This window comes from Ammospiza caudacuta, chromosome 10 (genome assembly GCF_027887145.1).
Source record: "Ammospiza caudacuta isolate bAmmCau1 chromosome 10, bAmmCau1.pri, whole genome shotgun sequence".
NCBI lineage: Eukaryota > Metazoa > Chordata > Aves > Passeriformes > Passerellidae > Ammospiza > Ammospiza caudacuta.
In genome coordinates this window covers 11,092,649-11,120,060 of record NC_080602.1, presented here as the reverse complement: position 1 = coordinate 11,120,060, position 27,412 = coordinate 11,092,649, and the positions used below count along the sequence as shown (strand labels likewise).

General features: G+C 55.4%; 3 protein-coding genes across 4 annotated transcripts; 1 reads left to right on the top strand and 2 right to left on the bottom strand.

Annotated features, from left to right (window-relative positions):
- Positions 1–738: 738 nt before the first annotated feature.
- Positions 739–11,607, bottom strand: LOC131561764 (protein-lysine 6-oxidase-like). The gene is made up of 7 exons (XM_058811148.1): positions 11,253–11,607; positions 7,304–7,412; positions 4,898–5,035; positions 3,581–3,737; positions 2,435–2,530; positions 1,973–2,088; positions 739–848 (listed from the first exon to the last, which is right to left on the bottom strand). Exons 1-7 carry the CDS (start codon positions 11,602–11,604, stop codon positions 842–844), a joined length of 975 nt encoding a protein of 324 aa, XP_058667131.1. The 5' UTR covers positions 11,605–11,607; the 3' UTR covers positions 739–841.
- A 77-nt stretch (positions 11,608–11,684) lies between these two features.
- On the bottom strand, positions 11,685–12,355 carry LOC131561703 (lysyl oxidase homolog 1-like). Its single transcript, XM_058811075.1, has 2 exons — positions 11,858–12,355; positions 11,685–11,690 (listed from the first exon to the last, which is right to left on the bottom strand). Exons 1-2 carry the CDS (start codon positions 12,353–12,355, stop codon positions 11,685–11,687), a joined length of 504 nt encoding a protein of 167 aa, XP_058667058.1.
- Positions 12,356–17,179: 4,824 nt separating this feature from the next.
- Positions 17,180–24,772, top strand: INSYN1 (inhibitory synaptic factor 1). 2 transcript variants are annotated; one of them, XM_058811151.1, is made up of 4 exons: positions 17,180–17,317; positions 18,685–18,855; positions 19,580–19,926; positions 24,137–24,772. In XM_058811151.1, exons 3-4 carry the CDS (start codon positions 19,708–19,710, stop codon positions 24,770–24,772), a joined length of 855 nt encoding a protein of 284 aa, XP_058667134.1. In that variant the 5' UTR covers positions 17,180–17,317; positions 18,685–18,855; positions 19,580–19,707. The 2 variants fall into 2 exon arrangements, with proteins under 2 accessions (XP_058667134.1, XP_058667133.1); XM_058811150.1 differs by having other exon boundaries at positions 19,410–19,926.
- Positions 24,773–27,412: the final 2,640 nt, after the last annotated feature.

Genomic DNA, 27,412 nt, shown 5'->3' with positions numbered 1-27,412 from the left:
TGTCCCTCTTTCCAATGTCCCCATTTAATCCCACTGTCCCCATTCCCAATGTCCTCATTCCCATCCCAATGTCCCCATTCCCGTCCCAGTGTCCCCATTCCCAATCCAACATCCCCATTCCCAATGTCCCCATTCCCAATCCCACTGTCCCCAATCCCAATATCCCCATACCATTCCCAATGTCCCCATTCCTGTCCCAGTGTCCCCATTCCCAATGTCCCCAATCCAAGTGTCCCCATTCCCAATTCCACTGTCCCCATTCCCAATGTCCCCATCCCATTCCCAGTGTCCCCAATCCCAATATCCCCATTCCATTCCCAATGTTTCCAATCCAGTACCCCCAATCCCAATGTCCCCATTCCCATTCCCAATGTCCTCAATCCAATGTCCCCATTCCCAATGTCCCCAATTCCATTCCCAATGTCCCCATTCCCACTGTCCCCATTCCCGACCCCATTCCCAGCCCAAAATTCCCAAATCCCAGCTTCCGCTCTCTCCAGTGGGAAAACAGAAAAAAAAAATCCCTAAAAAAATTTATGGGATTTCCCTCCCCAAAATTCCCAGAACTGTTTCTTCCCCCCACTTGGGGGCATTGCCAGAAATTCCCAAGGATTTGTAGGATCACGAGGATTTTATGGAGCATTTTGGGGTCCCTGCTTTGATTCCAGCCTTGGATTCCCCTGGGAATGCTGGGAAAATTCAGGATAAAAACGATTCCCAAGAGTCCTTGTGGCTTCCCCACTTTTTATTGGGAAAAGGGGAAACTTTGGGAACGCAGCAGAGCCACCTCGGGAACTTCCCGGGAAAGGGGACGGGTGACACTTCTGGGGTTCTGCTGCCATCAGGATCTGCAGGGAAAATGGAAAATCCCAGAAAATTCCATGGGGAAGGAGGAAAAACCCTGACCCCAAATGGGCAAATCCTATAAAATTCCATGGGAAAGGAGGAGAATCCCAATTCCTACCCCAAATCCCAGAAAACTCCATGGAAGAGGAACAAAATCCCAATTACCACCCCAAATCCCATAAAATTCCATGGGAAAGGAGGAAATTCCCAATTGCCACCCCAAATTCCAAGGAAAAGGAGCAAAATCCCAATTAAAAAAAAATCCCAAAAAATCTCCAATTCAAAAAAAATCCCTATTCCAAAAATCTACATCCCCCAAAAATGGGGATTTTTGGGGGGGATTGGGATTTTTTGGGATGGGGTTTTTTGGGGGATTTGAGTTTTTTGGGATGGAGGATTTTTGAGATCAGGGTTTTCTGGGGTCGGGTTTTTTTTGGGATAGGTGTTTTTTTGGGATGGATTTTTTGGGGGGGGATTGGGGTTTTTTTGGGATTGAGGTTTTTTGGGATGGGGTTTTATTTGGCTCAGAGTTTTTTGGGATGGTTTTTTGTTTTGCGATGGGTTTTTGTTTTTTTTGGAATTGAGATTTTTTTCAGGATTTTTTTGGGATGGGGATTTTTTGGGATGGGGTTTTTGGGATGAGGGTTTTTTGGGATGAGGGTTTTTTGGGTGAGGGTTGTTTTTGAAACTGGGTTTTTTTTCAGGATGGGGTTTTTTTGAATTGGGTTTTTAATGGAATTGAGGCTTTTTGGGATGGGGATTTTTTGGGATTGGGTTTTTTGGGGGATGGTTTTTATTTGGGAATTTTTTTTTGAGATCGGGGTTTTTTTAATTGGGGTTTTATTTGGGGTGGGGGATTTTTAGGATAGGGTTTTTTTGGGATGGGGGATTTTTAGGATAGGGTTTATTTGGCATGGGGGATTTTTAGGATAGGGTTTTTGTGGGATTGGGATTTTTTGGGATCAGGGGTTTTTTAAATAGGGTTTTTTTAATAGGGTTTTTTTTAAATGGGGTTTTCTGGGGATCGGGGTTTTTTGGGATCAGGGTTTTTTGGTTGGATTTTTTTTTTTTTTTTGGGACGGGTTTTTTTTGGGATGGATTTTATTTGGGGTCAGGAATTCCTTACTGGGCGATGCGGCAGTTGGAGGCGGACACGAAGCGCCCGGTGTAGTGGATGTGGCAGCGCACAACGTTGTTGGTGAAATCCGACTCCAGCACCAAATATTTGGGATTGACCTGGACCTGGGATGGGGAAAAATTCCCAGAAAAGGATCCCAGAAATCAGCAGGGAAAAAAAAAAACAGGGAAAAACAGACGGGAATGGGGGAAAGGGAAAGAAATCCCAAATGGGAAAAAGTGAATTAGGGGATATCCCAAAATAGGGAAAGGGAAGGGGAAAAAAATCCCAAAAATTAACAGGGAAAAGGAAACTAAAAAAAATCCCAAAACAGGAGAAAGGAAAGGAAAAAATGCCCACAATAACCTGGGAAAGCCCACAATAACCTGGGAAAGGGGAAAATCCCAATCTGGGTAGGAATTGGGATTTTCTACCCCAAAATGTCCCCAAATGTCCCCAGATGTCCCCAACCTTGAGGATGTAGTTCCCTGGGGGGACGTCGGTGATGTCGATCCACTGGCAGTCGATGTCGGCGTTGTAGGTGTCATAACAGCCTGGGCTGAGCCCCTGCAGGGGGAAAATGGGGTGAGAAATGGGGGAAATGGGCAAAATGGGGGGGAAATGTGAAAAAAATGAAGAAAAAAGGGAGAAAAAAGGTTTAAAAATGGGTGAAAAAGGACAAAAAAAGAAGGATCAAAAGGGATGCCTCGGGTGTTGTAACAGCCCAGGGAGAGATCCTGCAGGGGAGAAATGGGGTGAGAAATGGGGAAATTGGGCAAAAATGAGGGGAAAATGGAAAAATTGTGGAAAAAAGGGATAGAAAGAAAAAAAAAAGGGAGAAAAAATGTTAAAGAATGGGGGAGGAAATGGGGAAAAAATGTGGGAAAATTGGACCAAGAGGGTTTCATAGGTGGTGGTGTCATAACAGCCCAGGTTGAGACCCTGGGGAGGAAATGGGGTTAGAAATGGGGAAATAGGGTAAAAATGGGACTAATGAAAAAAATTGAAAAAAGGGAAGGAAATGGGGAGGAAAGGGGGAAAAATGGGGAAAATGGACAAAAAAAAAAGGCACCAAAAAGGATCCCTCGGGTGTCATAACAGCCTGGGCTGAGACCGTGCACAGGGGGAAATGGAGTGAGAAATGGGGAAATTGGGCAAAAATGGGGATAAGGGAAAAAATGAGAAAAAAAGGGGGTAGAAAAGGGAAAAAAAAGGAGAAAAAAGGTTTAAAAATGGAGAAATGGGGGAGGAAAGGGAACCTCTTTGTCCTCTCAGTGTCACCTGGGTGTGGGCAGTGCAGACATAGTGTCACAAATGGGGACAAAAGGGACCAAAAGGGACAAAAAAGGGACAAAAAATGGAGAAAAGGGGACAAAAAAGGGACAAAAAATGGAGAAAAGGGGACAAAAAAGGGACAAAAGGGACAAAAAGTGACAGAAGTGACAAAGGGTGCTGTCCCTGCGGTGTCACCTGGGTGTGGGCAGTGCAGACATAGTGCCACAAATGGGGACAAAAGGGGGCAAAAGGGACAAAAAAGGGAGGAGAACAGGAGATGAAAGGGACTCAAAGGGACCGAAAGTGACAGAAGTGCCAAAGGCCACTGTCCCCAGGTGTCACCTGTGTGTGGGCGGTGCAGGCGTAGCGCTTGAGGTGGCCGAAGTCGCAGGTGGTGTCCTCCAGGCAGAAGCTGGCCTTGTGTCCCTCGGCCACCCGGCGGCCTGAGGTGACGTCCAGCAGGTCATAGTGGCTGAACTCTGCCATGCTGTGGTAGTGCCTGGGGACACCGTGGGGACATGCAGGGGACACTCAGGGGACAGTGGGGACACTTAGGGGGACAATCAGGGGACAATCATGGGGACAGTCAGGGGACAAGGTGTGGGATAAATCAGGGGACATTCAGGGGACATTCAAGGGGACACTCAAGGGAGCATCCAGGGGACATTCAGAGGAATAGTCAGGGGACAATCAAGGCACACTCTGGGGACACTCAGGTGACATCCAGCAGGGCATAGTGGCTGAACTCCGCCATGCTGTGGTAGTGCCTGGGGACACCAGGGGGACACTTTGGGGACATTCAGAGGACAATCAGGGCAGTGGGGCAATCATGGGGACAGTGAGGGGACACTCAGGAGACACTCAGGTGACATCCAGCAGGGCATAGTGGCTGAACGCTGCCATGCTGTGGTAGTACCTGGGGACATGGGGACACCGTGGGGACACCATGGGGACAGGCTGGGGACATTCAGGGGACATTCAGAGGAACACTCAGGGGACAGTCAGAGGACATCGGGGGACAGTCAAGAGACAGTGGGCACAATCAGGGGACATTGAGGGGACTCCGCCATGCTGTGGTAGTACCTGGGGATGGGCTGGGGAGCCCTGGGGACACTCAGTGGTGGCAGCTGTGCCACTGCCACCATCATGAATGGCGACTTTGGGGACAAAGAGGTGAAGGAAGACCCCTAAACGAAGCCACCAAATGGGGCAACACCACCAAAGTGCCACCAAAGTGCCACCAAATCCCTTGGACCTACTAGCAGGGGGCGGGCAGAGGCTGGGGACAGCTGGGGACATTCACTGGTGGCAGTTGTGTCACTCCCACTAACATGTTGGCTTTGGGACAAAGAGATGAAGGAAGACCCCTAACCAAAGCCACCAAATGGGGAAACGCCACCAAAGTGCCACCAAAGCCCCTAGACCTGCCACCCAGGCATGGGCTGAGGTTGGGGACATCTGGGAACACTCAGTGGTGGCAGCTGTGCCACTGCCACCATCACGGTGGCTTTGGGGATGAAGAACTCACGGAAGGTGACACCTCACTGCAACATCCCAAAACAAAGCCACCAAACGGGGAAATGCCACCAAAGCGCCACCAAAGCCCTTGGAGCAGCCCCTGGGCTGGGTGCAGTGTAGGGGACAGCTGGGGACACTCACTGGTGGCAGCTGTGCCACTGCCAGCGGTGGCGGGGCTGGCTGGGCAGGAAGTCGGCCGTGCCCTGGTTCTTGACGCGCTGCGGGAAGCGCAGCAGCACCCGCACGTCGTAGTCGGTGGCCTCGGCCGCGTACGCCGTGCTGGGGACGGGACGGGGACAGTGGTGGCACTGCTGGCACCGCCCTGGCCCCTCCCTTCAGGGGGAATTCCTGTTTTTGCATGGAATTCCCTCCCGTGGGAAAGGAAGGGATAGAGGGGGGAAATTCTGGGCTTGTTCCTGGTGCCTTTTCCTTTTCCATTTTTTCCTTTCCTTTGCCTTCACTTCCCTTCCTTTCTCCCTTTTCCCTTTTCCCTTTTCTCATTCCCTTTTCCCTTCCTCTTTTTCCCCCTTTTTTTTCCCTTTCCCCCCTTTTTTCTTACCCCCTTTTTTCCCTTTTTCCCTTCCCTTTCCCTCCTCTCCACCCTTCACTTTCCTCTTCCCTTCCCCTTTTTCCCCTTTTTCCCCTTTTTCCCCTTTTTTCCCTTTTTTCCCTTTTTTCCCTTTTCCCCTTCCCTTTTCCCTTTCTCCCATCCTTCCCTCCCCTTTTCCCCTTTCCTCCTCCTCCCTCTCCCCCATCAGCACCTCCCCCTTCTCCACCCCCCAGCCCGACCGTCTCTCCCCCGGGGTATCCCCACCTCCCCCTCATCCCAGAATTCCCCCCTCCATCTCCCTCTCCCCTCATCCCAGAATTCCATCTGTCCCTCTCTCCCCTCCCTTCACCCCCATCTCCCCCCCATTCCCTCCTTCCCAAAATTTCCCCATTTCCCACTCACCCCAGCCCCCCTTCCTCCCCCCTTTCTGCTTTTCTCCCCACATCCCCCCAACCCCAGAGCGCTCCCATTCCTGGGAATCCTCTCTCTTCCAGTCTCGGGAATTCTCTCCCATTCCCAGAATCCTTTCTGGCATTCCCAGGAATCTTTTCTCTCCCTTTCTCAGAATCCCATCCCGCATTCCCAGGATCCCATCTCTCCCATGTCCCATATCCCATGTCCCATTCCTGGATCTCATTTCCCATTCCCATATCCCATATCCCGTGTCCCATTCCTGGATCTCATTTCCCATTCCCATATCCCATGTCCCACTCCCATATCCCGTTTCCCATTCCTGGATCCCGTGTCCTGTTCTTGGATCCCACATCCCATTCCCATATCCCATGTCCTGTTCCCAGATCCCATTTCCCATTCTTGGATCCTGTGTCCTATTCCCAGGATCCCATCTCTCCCATTCCCAGATCCTGTGTCCCATTCCTGTATCCTGTGTCCCATTCCCATATCCCATTTCTCATTCCCATGTCCTATTGCCATATCCCGTGTCCCATTCCCAGATTCCGTGACCCATATCCCATGTCCCATTCCTGTATCCCATGTCTCTCCCATACCCCATGTCCCATTCCCATTGCCCCATTCCCATGTCCCATGTCTTGTATCCTGTATCCCATATCCGTATCCCGTGTCCCATATCCCGCCATGTCCCATGTCCCATATCCCATTCCTGTATTCCATGTCCCATATCCCATGTTCAGTACCCCGTGTCCCACCTCTCCTGTCTCCACTGTGTCCGGTATCCCATATCCCATACCCCATATCCTGTATCCCATATCCCATGTCCCCCATGTCCCCCGTATCCCATCTCCCGTGTGTCCCATATCCCGTATCCCCTCTATCCTGTGTCCCATATCCCCTGTCCCATGTCCCGTGTCCTGTATCCTGTCTCCCAGGTCCCATGTCCCGTTCCCATATCCCATATCCCATTGTCTCATTCCTGTATCCCGTATCCCGTGTCTCCTGTGTCCTGTGTCCCATATCCCCTTGTCCCATGTCCCGTGTCTATGTCCCATATTCCATATCCCATATCCCGTGTCCCATGTCCCGTTCCCATATCCCATATCCCATTGTCCCATTCCTGTATCCCATATCCCGTGTCCCGTGTCCCTTATCCCATATCCCATATCCCATATCCCATTGTCCTATTCCTGTATCCCATATCCCGTGTCCCATGTCCCATATCCCATATCCCATATCCCATATCCCATCGTCCCATTCCTGTATCCCATATCCCGTGTCCCATGTCCCTTATCCCATATCCCATATCCCATATCCCATATCCCATATCCCATATCCCATATCCCATCGTCCCATTCCTGTATCCCATATCCCATGTCCCGTGTCCCGTATCTCATGTCCCATCTCCCCTGTGTCCCATGTCCCGTGTCCAAGTGTTGGTGTGCCCCTGGTGTCCCCAGTGTCCCTGTGTGTCCGTGTGTCCGTCTGTCCCTGGTGTGTCCGTCTGTCCGTCGGCGTGTCTGTCAGTGTCCCCAGTGTCCCCAGTGTGTCCGTGTGTCCCCGGTGTCCCCGTCGGTGAGTGGCACCTGGCCAGGCAGCGCTCCTCGGCGGCGCAGCGCAGTGAGTACAGGTGAGCTCTCTGCACGTACGTGGAGGCCTGGACGTAGTTGGGGTCCGGGACCAGGTCCGGGAGCCCTGCGGGAAACGGGATCGGGATTGGGAACAGGGATTGGGGAAAACCGGGATGAGATCTGAGACCTGCCGGGAAATGGGATTGGGATTGGGGAAATCCGGGATTGGGGAAATCTGGGATTGGGGAAATCCAGGATCAGGTCCAGGAGACCTGCCAAGAAATGGGAATGGGATTGGGAACAGGGATTGGGGAAATCCGGGATCAGATCTGAGACCTGCTGGGAAATGGGATTTTTCCCCATTTCCCCCTATTTTTTTCCACCTTTTTCCCCATTCCCCCCCATTTCCCCCCCCCACTTTCCCCCATTTTTCCCTGGTTTTCCCCAGTTTTCCCCAATTTTTCCCCATTTCCCCCATTTTTTCCCCCATTTCCCCCCGTTTTTCCCTGGAAAGGAGAACAATGCCTCCTTGTTTCTGGGCCTGCCTTCCCAGGAGGGATCACGTCATTCCTTTGGAGCTCATTTCCTGCCCCATTCCCGCTGATGTAATTCCCGGGGGGACCCAAAAAAAATGGGGTGAGCTCAGAAAAAACTTCTCCCCCATCCCTTAAAAAAATTCCTAACAAAAAAAAAACCATGGAAAACCACCCCGGGCCGGCCAAGGAAAAGTTTTCCATCCTTTCAGAATTTTTTTCCCTTCCTGCTGTTGTTTATTCCAAGGAATTCTTGGAAGCCCCGGAGCGAAATCCGACTCCGGGACCAACGGGGAGTTTTATGGGATTTGGATTTTCCCCTTTCCCGCTGGATTCTGCCCTGGGATGGCCCTGTTGTTTTTACAGGATCTCACTCTTCCTTTTTGGGGTCAAACCTTTGGAATTCATGGGATATCAAGATTCCCACCTCCAGAATTGTCCCCATCCCACCCCAAATTCCAGGAGGGTTTTGCTGAGGCTTCCCAAAAATCCAGAGAAAATCGGCCCTGGATCGGGACAATCCCATTGGGAAAAGGTTTTTGGTTTTCCCACCCGGCCCCTCGGCTGCCCTGGGAGCTGCCAGAGGAGATTTCCGTCCATTCCTGGGGAAAATCGGGATCATGGCCCCTGTTTGTGCAGGTGTATGGGATCAGTGGGAAAATCCCACAGGGAGAATCCCATGGAAAAGTGGGAGTGGGAGAGGCTGGGAATGGAGGGATTAGAAATGGGGACAGCCAGAGGGACCAAGGGCATTCCAGCTTCCCATCCCATCAATCCCATCCCAGTCCCATTCCCAATCCTAATTCCAATTCCATTCACAACCCCAATCCCATCCCATCCCATTCCATCAATCCCATCCCATCAATCCCAATTCCATCCCATCCCAGCCCATCACCCCAATCCCATCCCAATCTCAATTCCAATTCCAATCTCATCCCATCCCATCCCATCAATCCCATCCCAATCCCATTCCCAATCCTAATTCCAATTCCATTCACAATCCCAATCCCATCCCATCAATCCTAATCCCATCCCAAACTCAATTCCAATCTCATCCCATCCCATCCCATTCCATCAATCCCATCCCATCAATCCCAATCCCATCCCAATCCTATCAACCCAAATCCCTCCTCCATCCCCACGGAATCCCAGGATTCCAGGCCCCCAGAACGACCCCAATTCCAAATCTGACCCCACCACAGGTAGACTTCCCTGGGAATTCTGGCACCTCCCGGCCCATCCGGGGGTGACACCAAACACCCCCTTGGTGGGACCCAAATCCCCAGCACCCCATGGAATTCCCAAATCCCTCTTTCCTTCCAAACCCAACCCCGGGAACCCAATCCATGGGGGCAGGGGGAAAAGCCCTCCTGGAGATGGGTTGGGAAAGCACTGGTGATGGGATCAGGGTTGGGATTGGGATGTGGAACCCCTCCAGGAGATGGGATCGGGGTCAGCATTGGGGTGTGGAACGCCAGGAAGTGGGATCCGGGCAGGGATTGGGGCCAGGAAGTTTTGGAGATGGAATCTGGGTTGGGATCAGGGTGAGGAACACCTGGAGATGGGATCGGAGATCAGAAAGCCCCCGGAGATGGGATCCAGGTGGGGACTGGGGTGAGGAAACCCCTGGAGATGGAATCTGGGTTGGGATCAGGGTGAGGAACACCTGGAGATGGGATCTGGGTTGGAATCGGGATGAGGGAACCCCTGGAGATGGGATCAGAGATCAGGAAGTTCCCAGAGAAGGGATCCAGGTGGGGACACAGATGAGGGAAATGAGGGAATCCCTGGAGATGAGATCTGGGTTGGGATTGGGGTCAGGAAGATTTTGGAGATGGGGTCAGGATGAGGAAACCCCTGGAGATGGGATCAGGACGAAGAAACTCCCTGGAAATGGAATCAGGTTTGGGATCTGGGTAGGGAAAACTTCTGGAGTCTGGATCCCGTTCCCTTCCCCACCCCCCGGAGCTGCTCCCGTCCCTCCCACCTCTGGATCAGGCCTGGAATTTTCCCAGCCCCTGTTCCCAGATTTCCTCAGGCCTCCATTCCCCCAGAAACCCTGAGAATTCCCTGCTGGAAGCAGCAGGATCGGATTCCTTCCCTCATTAACCCCGGCCGGGGGCCGGCAATGCCGAACATTCCTGGCGGATCCGGCTGGGATTAGGAGGCTCCCGAGGAGCTTTGGCCGTGGAATTAATCATTAATAATTAATAATTAACAATTAACACCGGATACGGCGCCAGCCATCGTTTGCTCCAATTAGGATCCCCCGGAGGTGACAGGGAGGTGACAACATTCCCAAAACACCACGAGTGACCCGGGATTTGAGGGGATCAGCTGGATTCCCGTGAAATTTCTCCAGGAAAAGGGGGAAGCTCCGGGAATTTGGGTGTCCAGAATTCCCTGCTGGAGCCACCGGCACCTTGCAGGATCCTGGAAGGACACGGACGCTGCCAACGGGGAATTTGGCTGGAATCTTTCCCAGGGAATTGGCCGGAATTTTTGCCGGGTCATCGGCAGGACAGCTGTCCTTGAGTGTCCCTCCAGAGCCTTGGGAATTCTGGCATTCCCTGAATGTGTTCCCAAATCCCTCCCATCCTTCAACCCCCGTGCCCCATTCCTGGCTTCTCTGCGATCCCAAAAATCCCCATTCCTGGGTTTTTTCCTGCAGCATTCCCCCCCTGTTTGTGTAGGGCAGGGTTGGGCCCTTCCCACCACCCCAAATCCTCTGGGATGGCTTTTCCCAGAAAACTGGGATGGGGCTGGGCAGGGCACGGGGTCAGGCTGGGATGGGATTCCCGAGGGATGGGCTGGGAGTGGCTCCGAGGGCTTGGAAACTCTTGGAAAGTTCAGCCCAGATCCATGGGATTTTATCGGGATGGGGAGGGAGCGACCCCTGAGTGACCCCAGAGTGACAGGAACATGGATCCATCTGTCATCCCCAAAAATCTGGGAATGGAGTGTGTCCCAGCTGGGATAACTGGGATCCAGCCCTGTCCCATCCCAAATACCCCATGGAAAAATGGGATAAACATCCCACGGATAACTGGGATCCAGCCCTGTCCCATCCCAAATATCCCATGGATAACCATGGGATCCACAGGATCCAGCCCTGTCCCATCCCATGGAAAATGCAATGGGATAAACACCCCATGGATAACCAGGATCCAGCCCTGTCCCATCCCAAATATCCCATGGAAAAATGGGCTCCAGCATGGAGGTACCTGGGACAGACCCCAGGAATGCTCTGGAACACAGGACAGCCCCATCCCATAAATTTGGGGTGCCCTGGGACATGGCACAGCCTTATCCCAAAATTATGGGATGACCAGGAAAATGGCACAGCCCCATCCCAATCCCAGCCCCGTTCCCACCATTCCCAAACTCCAATCCCGGGAATTCCGCCCGTCCCAAGGAAGCCCCAAACTCACCTCTGGCCCCAAAGCTGGGCCTGTAGACGCTGCCCACGCTGAGCCGCGCTTGGCTGTCGGGCACGGCCTGAGGAATTTCGGGAATGAAGGGCTCGGGATGAGCGACCCCAAAGGATTCGGGCGCCCGGAACGGCGGCTGCGCCTCGTGGGGCGGGAACTGCGCCCCAAATCCCAGATTTTCCATGGATCCCGTCCCGGTTTGCGCCTCGGCGCCGCCGTCGTGGTACAGGCTGTGCGAGTAGCGGCGATCCAGCGGCACTCCCGCCGCTCCGAACGGCGGCGGCTCCTCCCCGAAACCCTCGGGAAGCACGCGGGGCTGCAGCGGGAACGCCGCCCCGGTCCCTGTCCCCATCGGTGTCCCCATCCCTGTCCCCATCGGTGTCCCCATCCCTGTCCCCATAGGTGTCCCTACTCCTGTCCCCATAGGTGTCCCTACTCCTGTCCCCATCGGTGTCCCCATCCCCGCCCCCATCCCCGTCCCCATAGGTGTCCCCATTCCTGTCCCCATCCCCGTCCCCATCCCTGCCCCCATCCCCGTCCCCATCCCTGTCCCCGCCGCCACCGCGCTCCGCGACGCTGGGACACTCTCGGGGCGCTCCCCGTGCGGTGCCACCCCCGCGGCGACAAAGGGCGGCTGTCCCGCCACCCCCGCGGCGACGAAGGGCGGCTGTCCCGCCGAGGCGAAGGCGAACGACGACACGGCCACCCCCGAGGCTGTCGCCTGCCGCCCGCGCGCCGCTTGTCGCCGCTGTCCCCCCCGCGCCGCCGTCGCCCAGCGCTCCGTCCCGCCAGTTGGGCGGCACCTGGCCGAACCCGAAGGGATGTCGCGCTTGTCCCCGCACTGTCCCCGAGGCGGGCGCCTGGCGGCGGACGCTACCCGCTGTCCCCGCTGTCCCCGCTGTCCCCGCTGTCCCCGCCAGCCACAGGCGGCTGCCCGGGGGCCGCTCCTGCCCGGCGGGCACGAACTCGGCGCCGCTGTTGAGCAGGCTGTAGAGCCGCCCGTTGTTCTCCCACTGGATCAGCTGCCGCCACGGCTCCTGCCCCGCCGCCAGCAGCAGCAGCGCGGCCCAGAGCGCCCCGCGCCGCCACAGCCCCGCCGCCATCGCCGCCCCACGGCCCCGAGTGGCTGCGCCGCTGCTGCTGCTGGCACCGCTGCTGGCACCGCTGCTGGCACCGCTGCTGGCACCGCTGCTGCTGGCACCCCCGGCCGGGGCAGCGCCGCTCGGGCCCGTCCCGCTCAGAGCGCGCCGGGAGCGCCTCCGCCTCCTCCTCCTCCTTTCCTTTTCCTCCTCCTCTTTTTCCTTCTCCTCCTCCTCTTTTTCCTTTTTTTTTTTTTTTTCCCTCTTTTTCTTCCTTCTCCTTCTCTTTTTCCTTCTCCTTTTTCAAGCCTTGGTCCCTCCGCTTCCTTCTCCTCTCCTCCTCCTCCTCCTTTTCCTTCTCCTCCTCCTCCTTTTCCTCCTCCTCTTTTTCCTCCTCCTCTTTTTCCTTCTCCTCCTTTTCCAAGCCTTCCTCCCTTCTCCTCCTCCTCCGACCCCGCCTCCTCCTCTTCTTTTCCCCCCTCCTCCTCCTCCTCCTTTTCCAAACTTTCCTCCCTCTCCCTCCTCTTTTTCTTTCTCCTCCTTCTCCTCCTTTCCCAAACCTTCCTCGTCCTCCTCCTCTTCTCCCTTTTCCTCTTCTCTCTTTTCCTCCTCTTTTTCCTTCTCTCCCTTTTCCGAGCCTTCCTCCCTCTCCCTCTCCCGCCTCCTCCTCCGGGAGGAATTCTGCTGGAATTCGCGGGATTCGCTCCAAGGCTCCGCTCCCAGAGCGGTTCCCGCACTCCGGAAGTGCATCCAGGCGGGGAAAAAAACTTGGAATTTTCACTTTCCCCCACTTTTCGTGACTCCCGGAGTGAATTTTGGGTGGAATTCCTCGGGATTCAGTCCCGGGAAGCGCCTCCAGAGCGGGTCCTACCCTCCGGGAGAAGGCGGGAATTACATCCAGCCGGGATAAAAAAAGTGGAATTTCCCTTTTCCCCGCTTTTTGAACCCTTCAAGGATCCCTTTTCCCGCCCGATTCCCACCATTTCCCGATTTTCCCGGGAAAAGCCCCTTCCCAAAGGAAAACCCTGCCCAAAAATGGGATTTTCTCCCAGCTTTTGTCTCTTCGGGGCCATTTGGAGTTTTCCCCCTGGATATTAAATCCTGAATTATGGCAGAGAATAATAACCTGAATTATGGCCTGGAATTAATCGGGAATTTGTCTGGGAACTCCTTCTTATTTTTTTGGGATGTTGAATAAAAAATGGGATTGGAGGAGGGAATCCCCAAATCCCAAATCCCGTTGCTGGTGGGACCTCAAACCCCTCTGGATCCCCCAAAAATTCCAGGGGTTTTCCCCTCTGGGAATGCCGGATTTGATGGAGCAGGGCAGGATGGAACTCCGGGACAATTCCCAAATCCCAAACCCAAAATCCTGGATCCCAAATACCCAATTCTCAAATCCCAATCCCCAAAACCCAGATCCCAAATACCCAATCCCAAACTCCAAATCCCCAAACCCAAATCCCAAATCCCAAACTCCAAACCCCAAATCCAAGATCCCAAATCCTGGATTCCAGATCATAAATCCCAAATTCCCAAACCCTTGATCCCAAACCACAGCTCTCAAATGCCGGATCCCAAATGCTAAACCCTGGATCCCAAATCCCAGATCCCAAATACCTGGATTCCAGACCCCGGATGCCAAATCCCAAACCCTGAATCCTGGATCCCAAATCTCAAACTCCAAACCCTGGATCCCAAATCCCTGGATTCCAAACCCCGGATCCCAAATCCCAAACCCCAAACCCCGGATCCCATATGCCAAACCCCAAATCCTGGATCCCAAATCCCGGATCTCAAATCCCAGACCTCGACTCCTGGATCCCAAATCCCGGATGCCAAACCCCAAATACCGAACTCCGAACCCTGGATCCCAAATCCCGAACCCCGCCGGTGTCACGGCGGTGTCGCCGCCGCCAGGGAGCGCCATCAGCCCGCTCTGGAGCGGCCAATCGCGGGAAAACTCGGGAATTTTTGGGATCGGGATTTCTTGGGATAGCGGGACCGGGGAATCCCAAACTCCCGTCTGGAATTGGGGAATCGCCTCCTTCCCGACGTTCCAGCAGGAATTCCTCACTTTCCAGAAGGTTCTGGGGATCCGGAAGGGTCTGATCCCAACAGAGGGGCAGGAGAAGTTCCCAGATCCAGGGGGTGGAGAGGATTCCCAAATCCCCAGTCTCAAATCTCTAAACCCCAAATCCCCAATCCAAATCTGAAATCCCAAATCCTCAAATCCTTAAATCCCCAATCTGAAATCCCAAACCTCAAACCCCAAATCCCCAATTCCCGGATCCCCAAATCCCCAATCCCAGATCCCCAGTCCGAAATCCCAAATCCAAATCTCAAATACCCAAATCCCAAATCCTCAAATCCCCAGTTCCAGATCTCCAATTCCGCATGTCCAAATCCTCAATCCCCCATCCACAGTCACAAATTTGAAATCCCAAATCCCCAATCTGAAATCCCAAATCTCAAACCCCAAATCCCCAAATCCCCAAGTCCAGCCCAACATTTGCACCAAATAAATCCCATTGTCCCGGGGCTCCAGAAGATCCCAATCCCATGGGAATTCCCATCCTTTCCCCCCACAGGTAATGGGAATGAACTCCTGGGACATTCCCAAACATGGATATTCCAAGAAGACTGGAATTCCCTCCTGCTGGAATCAAGGCTGAGGGGATTCCAAATCCATGAAATTTCCCCCCAGAATTGGGAATTTTGGCAGGAAAATGGTCCAGGATGGGATTTTTTGGTTTTTTGGAGCTCCATCCCAAAGCTCCCAAATCCTGAATTCCAGAGCATCCCCGAATTCCCAACCCCAGCCAGAGGAAATCTGGTGCAGCTCCGGATTTTCTGAAGCTGCGGATTCGGGTCCAGGTAATTCCAGATTTTAAATCCCAGGAAAAGCAGGAATGGGGAAAAGGTGGGGAACTGAACTGACCTTCCTATCAAAATAGCAAAGGGAACGGGAAAAAATGAGAAAAATCAGGATTGGTTTGGGAATTAGAGCTGGGGGGGATCCCAGTAAATCCTGGATGAGCCTGGGAAAATGTGGGGGAAAATTCCCTGCAGGAATTTATTCTGGGGATGAAATTTCCAGTTTTTCCTTGGAAAATTCCAGGAAATTCCAATAAAAATTGAGGTGGGGGGGTGAGGGAGGGAATTCAGGGAATGGGAATAGAATCATCCCCATCTTTCCATTGTCTTCCATGGAATTTCCATGGGAAAAGCTCCACCCGGATGGGAATCCTTGGATTCCGCAAGGATCAGCTTTTCCCAGATTTTCTGCCTGGATCCTGGAAGGACTTTTTGGGAAGTGCTCCCAGTCCAACCATTTTTGAGGGATTTTTATCCACCTGAGGCCGAACTGAAATTCCCTGGATTCGCCTTGGGATGGGAGATGGGAAAAGCAGGATCTGGTAGCAGCCAGAATTCCTCTGGATCCTCCGCTGAGGTTTCTCTTCTTTCCAAAACCATTCAATGGATTTTATCCCTGGATCTGGATTTCCTTCTTCCCATAAATCCTTGTCCTGATATTCCCCCATAATCCTGTCATGGTATCCCTGTGGATTTTCGGGATGAGAACATGGAATTCACTTCCCGGGATGTCCCCATTGTCAGAAGGTGGGAATTACAGAAGGATATTCCCGCTGGGAATTCCAACCCTTCCCAGGCCTGACATCCCCTTGGGAAAGGCCATTCCTACAAATCCCTGCAGTCCGGGGACAGAGCCCTGTTGTGATCTGGATGGAGATTCCCAGATGGATTCTGGGGTTGGAGTGAATCCCTCCCATGCTGGGATCCTGCTCCATCCATCCATGGATTTCATTCATCCCTCAATCCAGGGACCCATCCATCCATCCATCCTTCCATCCATCCATCCATCATCCATCCATCCATCCATCCATCCATCCATCCATGGATTCCATCCATCCATGGATTCATCCATCCATCATCCATTCCATCCATCCATCCATCCATCCATTGATCATCCATCCATCATCCATCCATCCCTCCATGGATGTTTCTCTTTCTTAGGATTGCTCACCCTCATCCCAGCTGGGTTTTTCCTAAATCCCACAAAAACCATCCCCAAATTCCCGTAGAGAGGAGGCAGGGGGAGCATCTTTGAAGAAAGGAGGAAAAAGCAGGAAAAGGGAGACACATCCCAAGGGAACGTCCCCAGTGCTGCCTCAGTTTCCCAAGATCCTGTTCCCAGTCCCTCCCCTCTCCATCCCTTCTCCATCCCTGCTCCATCCCCACTCCATTCCAGCTCCATCTCCTCTCCATTCCCTCTCCATCCCTGCTCTGTTCCTGCTCCGTTCCCGCTCCATCCCGGCTCCATCTCCTCTCCATCCCCGCTCCATCCCCGCTCCATTCCAGCTCCATCCCCTCTCCATCCCCTCTCCATCCCCTCTCCATCCCTGCTCCATCCCCTCTCCATTCCCGCTCCATCCCCGCTCCATTCCCTCTCCATCCTCACTCCATTCCCGCTCCATCCCCGCTCCATCCCTGCTCCACCCCCGCTCCATCCCTGCTCCATTCCCGCTCCATCCCCGCTCCATCCCGTTCCATCCCTGCTCCATCCCCGCTCCATCCCTGCTCCATTCCAGCTCCATTCCCGCTCCATCCCCTCTCCATCCCGTTCCATCCCTGCTCCATCCCCGCTCCATTCCTGCTCCATTCCGTCTCCATCCCCTCTCCATCCCTGCTCCATTCTCTCTCCATTCTCACTCTTTCCCCTCTCCATCCCCTCTCCCTCCCCGCTCCGTTCCCGCTCCCGGTGCCTTTAATTCCCGGTTTCCCGGCGCAGGCCCGGCCCCTCCGGTGACACAGCAGCGCCGGCGCGGGGCCGGGCGGAGCGCGGCGAGGCTGCGGCCGGAGCGGGGCCGGGCCGGGCCCTCCGCCGCTCATGGCCCTGCCCGGGGCCCGCTCCGCCCGCCCGGAGCCCGGGGACAGCCCGGCCCTGAGCCCGCAGCGCCGCCGGTGCGTCCGGGGGGGCCCCGGGACAGGGCTCGGGGGGTGCGGGCGGGCGGCACCGCGGGGAGGCTCCGGGGCGTCCCGGGGGAGCGGGAGCGGGGATCGGAGCACCGGGGGAGGCTCCGCCCGCCCCGAGCGCGGGGACAGCCCGGCCCTGGCGAGCCCGCAGCGCCGCCGGAGCGTCCCGGGGGTCCCGGAGAGGGGAACCGGGGATGGAGAGGGGATGCGGGAATAGGGGAATGGGATGCGGGGATGGAGGATGCAGGGAGCGGGAAGCGGGAATGGAGGAAGCGGGGATGGAGGATTCGGGAACGGGGGATCGAGGAACCACGAACGGAGGATTCAGGAATAGGGGATGGAGGATGTGGGAACAGGGTATGGGGGATCCGGGGACGGAAGAACCGGGCATGGAGAATTCGGGAATAGGGAATGAAGGCTCCGGGGATGGAGGAAGCGGGGATGGAGGACGCGGGAATAGGGAATGGAGGAACCGTGAATGGAGGAACCGGGGATGGAGGATGCGGGAACCGGGGATGGAGGCTCGGGGAATGGAGGATGAGAGCGGCGGGGACAGACGCAGGGGGATGCGGGGAGCGGGAATGGGGAATCCGGGAAGACGGGATGGAGGATGAAAACGTCGGGGCTGGAGGATTCGGAGAGCGGGGCTGGCAGCTGCGGATACCGGCACCCTCCATTCCCGGAGCGCCGGAGGACGCGGGGATCGGGGCTGGGGAATGCCGGTATCGGGAATGGAGGTTGTACCGGGGATGTACCGGTACCGGGGAAGGGGAATGCCTCTATCGGGGCTGGGGGATGCCGGTATCGGGAATAGGGGATGCCGATACCGGGGCTGGGGGGTGCCGGTACTGGGGACGGGGGATGGCGGTACCGGGGACGGGGGATACCGAATGGAGGATGTACCGGGAATGTACCGGTACCGGAGCTGGGGAATGGCGCTGCCGGGGCTGGGAGATGCCGGTACAGAGGATGGGAGATGCCAATACGGGGAAAGGCGATACCGGTACCGGGGATGGGGATGCCGATACCGGGGATGGGTGATGTACCGGGGATGGGGGATGCCGGTACCGGGGATGGGGGATGCTGGTACCGGCGAGGGAAACGCGGCCCTAGCGGCTCCCCCTCTCCGTGCGCGCTCCCGAACCGGCTCCCCCGCCCCGCCCCGCTCCCCCCGCGCCGTTCCCGGTTCCCGGGGGGCACTCGGGGGCACGGCGCGTTCTCCCCCCGCCGCGGCCGGGGCGGGGCCGGGATCCGGAGGGGGGATGGCGGCGGGAAGGGCTCCGGGAGGGGCCCCGGGGCCGCTGCCACCCCCCCGTGGGGCTGTCCCCGCCGGTAACGTGTTCCCCCCGCGACAGCGAGCGGAGCAGAGCGGCCCCGGCCCCCGCGGAAAAGCCCTGAGGGAGGCGGGAGCCGGCGGCGAGGAGGAGGAGGAGGAGGAGGAGGGGGAGGAAGAGAGGGAAGGAGCCAGGGGAAAACAGGAGCGGGAAGAGCTCGGAGCGGAGCCCGGGAGCGGCCGGAGCGCGCCGGTGAGTGCGGAGTGTCCCCGCGTCCCCCGGGGTGTCCTGTCCGTGTCCCTCTGTCCCTGCGGGTCCCTCTGTCCCTGTGGGTGTCCCTATGTGTCCCTCTGTCCCTGCGTGTCCCTCTCCCTGTGTATGTCCCTCTGTCCCCCTGGGTGTCCCTCTGTCCCCCTGGATGTCCCTCTGTCCTTGCGTGTGTCCCTCTGTCCCCCTGGATGTCCCTCTGTCCCTGTGCGTGTCCCTCTGTCCCCCTGTGTGTGTCCCTGTCTCTCTGTCCCCCTGTCCCTGTGCGTGTCCCTCTGGGTGTCCCCCTGTCCCTGTGGGTGTCCCCCGTCCCTGTGCGTGTCCCTCTGTCCCTGTGCGTGTCCCGCTGTCCCTCTGGGTGTCCATCTCCCAGAGGCCCCACTGCCTGGGCGACACTGAGGGAGGCCACAGGGGGGGAGACATTCCAGCGACATTCCAGCGACATTCCCAGGCCCCATCCTGCCCCCCATAAACTGAGGGAAGGAGCGGCCAGAGCCCTTCCCAAGCATCTTCCCGGCCCTTGTCCCTCTGTCCCGCAGGAGGACAGCCGGACACCCCCGCAGCCAACACCGGACCCGCCGCCCTTCCTCGCCGACACCGCGCCTCCCTTTCCCGCTGGGATCCCGACAAACCCCCTCCTCTCCTCCTCCTCCTCCTCCTCCTCCTCCTGCTGCTCCTGCTCCGGCTGCCAGCAGCGGTGTCACCGCAGGGCCACCGGCGGAGCGTCCCCGCATGGTGCGGCCGTGAGCGGCGGCGTTAAGATGGTGAGAGCTGCCCGGGCCGGGCCGGGCGGGGAGCAGCGGCATGGACACCGGCCCGGCCGCCGCCTAGGGCACGATGGACTCGCGGAGCCGCCGGGATGCGCAGCGCACGGAGCGGCCCGGCCCCGGCACCGCCGGCACCGGCAGCACCGGCAGCACCGGCACCGGCACCGGCAGCGGCCCTAGCGAGGGCGAGGGAGAGCGGGAGCGCATCCGCGGCCGCATGAGGATGGTGATCGGGCAGCTCGAGGGCATCCTGAGGGAGCTCAAGGAGGTGGCCAAGGAGCTCCGCGAGGTGGGGAAACCCCGGGAGAACGCTGGGCACGAAAAGGGAAGGGGTTGGAGCGGGTTTGGCCGTTCCTGGCTCGGGATGGGGCAGCGGAGGGGCGGATTTCCCCGAGGGGGATTCCCTAAAGAGAGAAGGAAATTTGGAAGTCCCTGAGGTGGATTTGCAAAAGACAGGAAGAAATGTGGTTGTCCCTTTCCAAAAGAGAGGAGGAAATTCAGGTGTCTCTAGGCTGGCTTTCCAAAAGAAGAGGAGGAAATTTTGATCTCCCTGGGCTGGATTTCCAAAAGAGATGAGGAAATTCGGGTGTTCCTAGGCTGGATTTCCAAAAGAGAGAGGGAAATTTGGAAGTCCTTGAGGTGGTTTTCCAAAAGAGAGAAGGAAATTTGGGCGTCCCTGGACTGGATTTCCAAAAGAGAGGAGGAAATTTGAGTGTCAGAGAAGAGGAAATTTGGATGTCTCTGGGCTAGATTTCCAGAAGAGAGGAGGAAATTTGTGTCAGAGAGGAGGAAATATGGATGTCCCTTAGGTGGGTTTCCAAAAGGGAGGAGGAAATTTTGGTGTCCCTTTGGTGGATTTTCAAAAGAGAGAAGGAAATTCGGGAGTTCCTGAAGTGAATTTCCAAAAACAAGGAGGAAATTCGGACCTCCCTGGGCTGGATTTCCAAAAGAGAGGAGGAAATTTGGACATCCCCAAGATGGGTCTCCAAAAGAGAGGAGGAAATTTGGAAGTCGCTGGGCTGGATTTCCAAAAGAGAGGAGGAAATTCAGGCGTCTCTAGGCTGGCTTTCCAAAAAAGACGACGAAATTTGGGCATCTGGATTTCCAAAAGAGAGAAGGAAATTTGGAAGTCACTGAGGTGGATTTCCAAAATAAGAGAGGAAATTCAGGAGCTTCTGAAATGGATTTCCACAAAAAGGAAGAAATTAATATCTCCCTGGGCTGAATTTCCAGAAGAGAGGAGGAAATTTGAGTGTCAGAGAGGAGGAAATATGGATGTCCCTTAGGTGGATTTCCAAAAGAGAGAAGGAAATTTGGATCTCTCTGAGCTGGATTTCTAAAAAAGAGGAGGAAATTTGGGCATACCTGAGGTGGATTTCCAAAAAAAGGACGAAATTTGAGAGCTCCTGAGGTGGATTTCCAAAAGAGAGGAGGAAATTCACATCTCCTTGGGCTGGATTTCCAGAGGAGAGAAGAAAATTTTGGTGTCCCTGAGCTGGGTTTCCAAAAGTGAGGAGCAATTTCAGGCGTTCCTCATTGGTGGCTCCAAGCTGAGGTGGACTGAGGTTCCCTCAGGGCCACCAAAGTGTCCTGGATTTGTGACATTGGGGTGTCCCCATGGAGGATTTGGGAACGTCCATCCCAGCGTCCATCTCTGCTCAGGGCCACCAAAGTGTCTTGGCAGTTGTGACATTGCGGTGTCCCCATGGAGCCACCATGAAATCTTTGGAATGTCCCTGGCTGGTGGCTCCGAGCCGAAGTGGGATCATGGATTGAGGTCCCTCAGGGCCACCAAAGTGTCCTGAACTTGTGACATCCTGATTTTCCCGGTCTCCCTCCTTCCTTCCCATCCCTTTGTGTCCAGAATCATTCCCGGGCGTTCTGTGCTGGGGAAAATGATGATTAAAGCCCTTGGATGGAAAAGTCCTGTTCAAATCCCCCAAAAATTCCCATGGGAAGGGCCCATCCTGTCTGGAATTTCTGGAATGGGATCAAAGGTGTTCCCTCCCAGCCTTTTCCTTGGAAAAATCCTGTAGATGATTCTCCATGGGAATAAATCCCCTAATAATGCTGAGATCAATAGGAGACTAACTGGGAATGCTTGGGAAGGTACAGGGATTGTTATCCCAAAAATAACAGCTTTGGGAGAGAGTTGGGAATTATTTAGGAGCAGGTTTTGGGGAATTTTGGGAGCTGGATTTGGGCGATTTTGGTAATGGGTTTGGGGATTCTGGGGAGCTGTGATTTGGGGGATTTGGGAGCTGGGTTTGTGGGATGTTTGGAGCAGTTTTGGGGGGATTTTGGGAGCAGTTTTGGGGGGATTTTGGGAGCAGTTTTGGTGGGATTCAGGCCTGGATCTCTCCATCCCAGGCTCGGATTCACTTCCCAATTCTCTTCCCAATTCCCTGTGGGGATGGAGGGACCATCAGATCCCAACCTTTGATCCCATTGGATTTCAAACCCTTGATCCCATCAGATTCTACCCCTTTGATCCCATTGGATCCCATCCCTTGGATCCCACCAAATCCCATTGTTTGATGTCATTGGATCTCAAGCCCTTGATCCCATCAGACCCCATCCTTTGATCCATTGGATCTCAAACCATTAATCCTATCTGATCCCATCCCTAGAATCCCATCAGATTCCTTCTTTTGATCCCATTGGATCCCATCCCTTGGATCCCATCAGATCCCAACTCTTTGGATCCCAACATCCCAACCCTCTGACCCCATCAGATCCCACCCTTGGATCACACCAGATACCACCCCTCTGATCCCAGCCCAAAATCCAGGATCTGGAGCCACCAATCCCAACCCCCAGCTTGGCCTACAGCCAAAATTCCCCAAATCCCATAAAAACAAGGATGGGGCTCCAGCTGTCCCACATCTGCCTGAGCTGGGTGGGAACATTTCAGATGGGATTTTATTTGGAATCTCCTGGGAATTCCCCCCAGTTCTTTGGGAACATCCCCAGGGATTCATCCCAAACCTCCTCCCTTTTTATATGGGGAAAACTCCCCTGCAATTCCCTGGGAGACAAATCCCACCAATTCCCTGGGAATATCTCCAGGGATTCATCCCAAACACCCTCATGTGCTTGGAGGGAATAATTTCCCCCAAATTCCCTCATCCTGAACCTCCTCCCCTGCTTGTGGGGGACAAATCCTTCCCAGTTTCCTGGGAATTTGTCCCATACAAGTAGGAAAGTGGGTTTGGGATGAATCCATGATGATGTTCCCAGGGAACTGGGAGAGGATTTTCCCCCCTACAAACAGGGGAGGACATTTGGGGTGAATCCCTGGGGATATTCCCAGAGAATTGGGGGGATTTTTTCCCCTATAAGCACATGACGAAGTTTGGGGTGAATCCATGGGGATGTTCCTGGAAAATCGCGGGGAATTTTCCCCCTCCAAGCTGGAAAAGCTCTGCCAGCCTTGGTGAGGGAGGAAAAGGGGGGGAGCAAATCCCAAATCCTTCTTTCCGTGTTAATCCCCCACGGGAGCCGAGTGTCACCGGGGGATTTAACCCCCGGCTTAAAATAGGGAATGATCCTAAAAATAGCCCGGAGTGACACTAATCCTGCGATGGGGACAGCCACAAGTGACACCAATCCCAGGAGGGGGACGGGATTGGGATTGGGATGGGGACAGGTGTGAATGGCATCAATCCCATGATGGGGACAGGATTGGGATGTGTCTGGAATGGGGACAGCCGTGATAGCAGTCCTGGGATGGGGCTGGTATTGGGATGGGGATGAGGACAGCATTGGGATGGGGACAGGATTGGGATGGGGACAGGACTGGGATGGCAATGGCCATGAGTGGCACCAATAATGGCTGATTTGGATTGGGATTGGGATTGGGATTGGGATTCACTTCCTGCTGTCCCTGCTCGATCCCAGTCCCTTCGGTGAGGCTGGGAAGGGACCTCAGGTGACAGAGACATGCTGGCCCTGTCCCACAGCTGAAATTCCCCTTGGGAACAGAGGGGATCCCATTCCAGCAGAACCATTTGGTAACGGGGTATTCCCAAAGATTCCCAGCCTCCTTCCCAAATTTTCCTTGTCCCAAAAATGAAGTGGTCAGAAGATACCTTTTTTTTTTACTCTCTTTCTCAAGTTTAGCCCTTCCTTTCCCAGAAAAGAAGAAAAAATAAAAGGAAAAGGGATCTGGAAAGGGAAAAAGGAGTTTTCCTGATTTCCAGGTTTCCCTGGAGATATTCCCAACAAGCTTCAAAGCCAAAGCTTGAGGGGGGGAGGGATCCCTCCATCCCTCAATTCCTGGAAGTTTTGGGGTGGGAAAACAACACAGAAACCCAAGGGGAGGAGTTGGGACCCACCATCCATCCATCCATCCATCCATCCATCCATCCATCATCCATCCATCCATCCATCCATCGATCCATCATCCATCCATCCATCCATCCATCCATCCATCATCCATCCATCCATCCATCCATCCATCCATCCATCCATCCCTGTGTCCATCTCTCTCTCCACAGGTTGTGTCCCAGATTGACCGCCTGACGTCGGACTTCGCTCTGGACCTGGAGCCGGACGCTTGGACTCCGGCCACAGCCAGCAGCACATCCAGCAGTGACCGGGGCGGCGCCAGCCTCGAGCTGGGCCCGCTGGATTTCGCCGCCTCCGACATCCTCTCGGACAGCTGGGAATTCTGCTCCTTCCTGGACGCCTCCACACCCTCGGACCCCGGCGACTGCCCGGAGCCTCCGCGGCCGCCGCCGGCCCGGCTGATGAACGGGGGGGTCCCCATGGCCAACGGCCCCCGCGGGGGCGGCGGGACCCCGGATTCCTCCAGCGAGGAATGTTTTGGGAGCGCCGCCGTTCCCAAGATCCCGGCCCAGCGGCCGGCGGGGACGCGGGAGCGCGTCCGCTTCAGTGACAAGGTGCTCTATCACGCCCTGTGCTGCGATGACGATGGTGACGCCGATGACAGTGCCGACATTCAGGACGATCCTGCCAGGAAGGGGCCTCGGGAGCAGCTCCCGAGGAACCCGGGCGTGATCCCAATCCGCAGGGCCACGAGGAACAGCAGCACCCAGACCGTGGCTGATAAGAGCACGCAGACGTTGCTGCCGTACGTCCCGGCCAGGCAGAGAATTCCCAACAAAAACTGAGCCCGGATCTGGGTTTGGAAAGGGTTTGGGGGAGGGGGAAAATCCCTGGGAAAGGGGCTGGAAAAGATCTATATATAAATATAAATATATATTTCAATAAATCCGTACTCCTCATAAACGCCGAGTGAGAAGGTGGCAACAAATATCCCGATATCGCCATATCCCGGTATCTCAATATCCTGATATTCCAATATCCTGACGGTTTTCCAGGCTCAGGGAATTTTAATTTTTTTTTTTCACTGGATCGAAGGAGCTCAGTAAATCATCCAGCATAGAGAAATCCCAACCATGACACAGATGTGCCAGGAGGTGCTGGCCTCCATTCTGGAGGGCAGGAATAGGACACAGATTGGAATGTGGGAATGCTGGAGGGGGTGGCAGGATCAGGGAGGGGGGAAATTCCCTTCTCTGGGATGTGTTATCCCTGTTTGGTTTAGGGAAAATCAGTGGGGTTGGACATTTCTGGCTGAGGGAAATTGGGAGGGCTCCAGGATGTCACTGGAATGTCAGTGGAATATCATTCCGAAATCCAAGAGGAACAACAAGGGGGGCACCAAAAACCCCAGGAATGAGGACCTGTCCTTGTGAACTCCTTCCCCCTGAATTCCGAACTTTTCCGGCAGAAATATCCCTGATCCCAAGTCCTGCATCCATCTGAAAAAAGTCCTGCTTTTCCTGAGCTCCCCAATCCTGCTTTTCCACATCCAAACACTGATTTTTCAGGGAAAGAAATCAGGTCCTGCTTGGAGACGAAGGAATCTGGAGCTCCAAATCCACCCTGGGCGTTTTTCCGAGGTATCCAAAGGGGTCGGAGCAGCAGCTGCTCCCAGGACAATGTTCCCGTGTCCTTCCCGCCGGCGCCTCATCCCACAGGGACACATTTCCATCCCAGAGCATTCCTGGCATGAGGCTTTTCCAAGGTTTTTCCGAGCCAAAAACGCCACCTCGGCTCCTGATGGTCAATCCGGGTGGAAAGAGCTGCATTCCCGAGCAGCTTTGGGGTGGGAAAGCAATGCAGAAATCCAAGGGGAGGAGCTGGGACTGACCATTCATCCATCCATCCATGGATTCATTCATGGATCCATCCATCCATCCATTCATCTATCAATTGATCCATCCATCCATGGATCTATTCATGGATCCATCCTTCCATTCATCACCCATCCATGGATCCATCCATCCATCATCCATCCCACCATCCCTCCATCCATCATCTATCCATCCATCCATCCGTGGATCCATCCATCCATCCATCCATCCATCCATCCATCCATCCATCCATCCATCCAGGTGTCCTCCCAGAGCCGGGACTGTGGGATATGTGGAATTCCTCTTGATCCGAGCAGGGTGAAACGAGCTTTTACCCCAAATGGTGCTGGATCTGACATTTTATTTTTTGGGACTGCTAGGGAGGTCCAGCATGGGAGCATCCTGGGGTCCCACAGGAATATCCCACACTCTGTCCCAAAGCCAGGGACGGACGCGGCGCTCCCAGGGAGCTCTATTGTCCCGGCTGCCTCCAGGACACCAGGCATGGGTGGGCAGAGCCTGGAGCGCTGTCCTGGCACAGACCGGGCTTGGCACATCCCCAGCTCCCGACAGGATCTGAGGGACAGGGACAATGACGAGGACATGGCTGGGAGAGCCTCACGGGCCGCGGTTGGCTATGGGAGGGGGAGGGGGGCCTGGCTGGCCTTGATGGCCCCACAGCTGGCCAAGATGGCCCCACAGCTGGCCCTGATGAACTGCAGTTGGCCCCAATGGCCCTGTGGCCAGCCAAGGTGGCCCCATTGCTGGCCCCAATGTCCCTAAGGCTGGCCCAGATGGCCCCACGGCCAGCCCTGAAGGCCCCACAGCTGGACAAGATGGCCCCACAGATGGCCACGATGGCCCTGCATTTGGCCAAGATGGCCCCACAGCCGGCCCCAATGTCCCCAAGGCCAGCCACTGATGGCCCCACAGCTGGCCACGATGGCCCTGTGGTGTCTTCCCACATGCCTTGGAAGCTCCTGGGCTCCAGGGATCACCAGGAATGGGCTAAGAGGGGATCCAAGGGCGTGGCCGTATGGGTGTGGCTGTAATGGGTGGAGTTGTTCATTCAGGCTGGAGATCAAATCCCAGGATGAAGCCACCATCCATCCCTCTCCATCCCAGCCTGAGGCCAGCAGGCTTCTCCTGGGCTGGATTTTGGGAATGTTCTCCCATTGGGATGCTGAGCTTGGGGAAGGACAACCAAAAACATTCCCCAGAGGGGATTCAGGAACGGGCTTAGGAAGGATCCCCTGGGAATTCCCACCCCATGAGGAAGGATCCCCTGGGAATTCCCATCCCATCAGGAAGAATCCCTGGGAATTCCCACCCCACAGGGAGGGATTCTCCAGGAATTCCCACCCCATCAGGAAGGATCCCCCAGGAATTCCCACCCCATGGGAAGGATCCCCTGGGAATTCCCGCCCCATCTTGGAAACGGGACTTAATTTAGGAGCCAGCTTGGTCATTCCTTTGGGATTTTCCTCCTTGTGCTGGAGCTCCAACAGGCCCTGGAAATCTTTTCCCCTGGGAATCCCAACCCTTACACTGTTCCCGGCCAAACCCTGTAGAGGACACGGAGCCAGGAGGGATTGACCAACACAGTCCCAG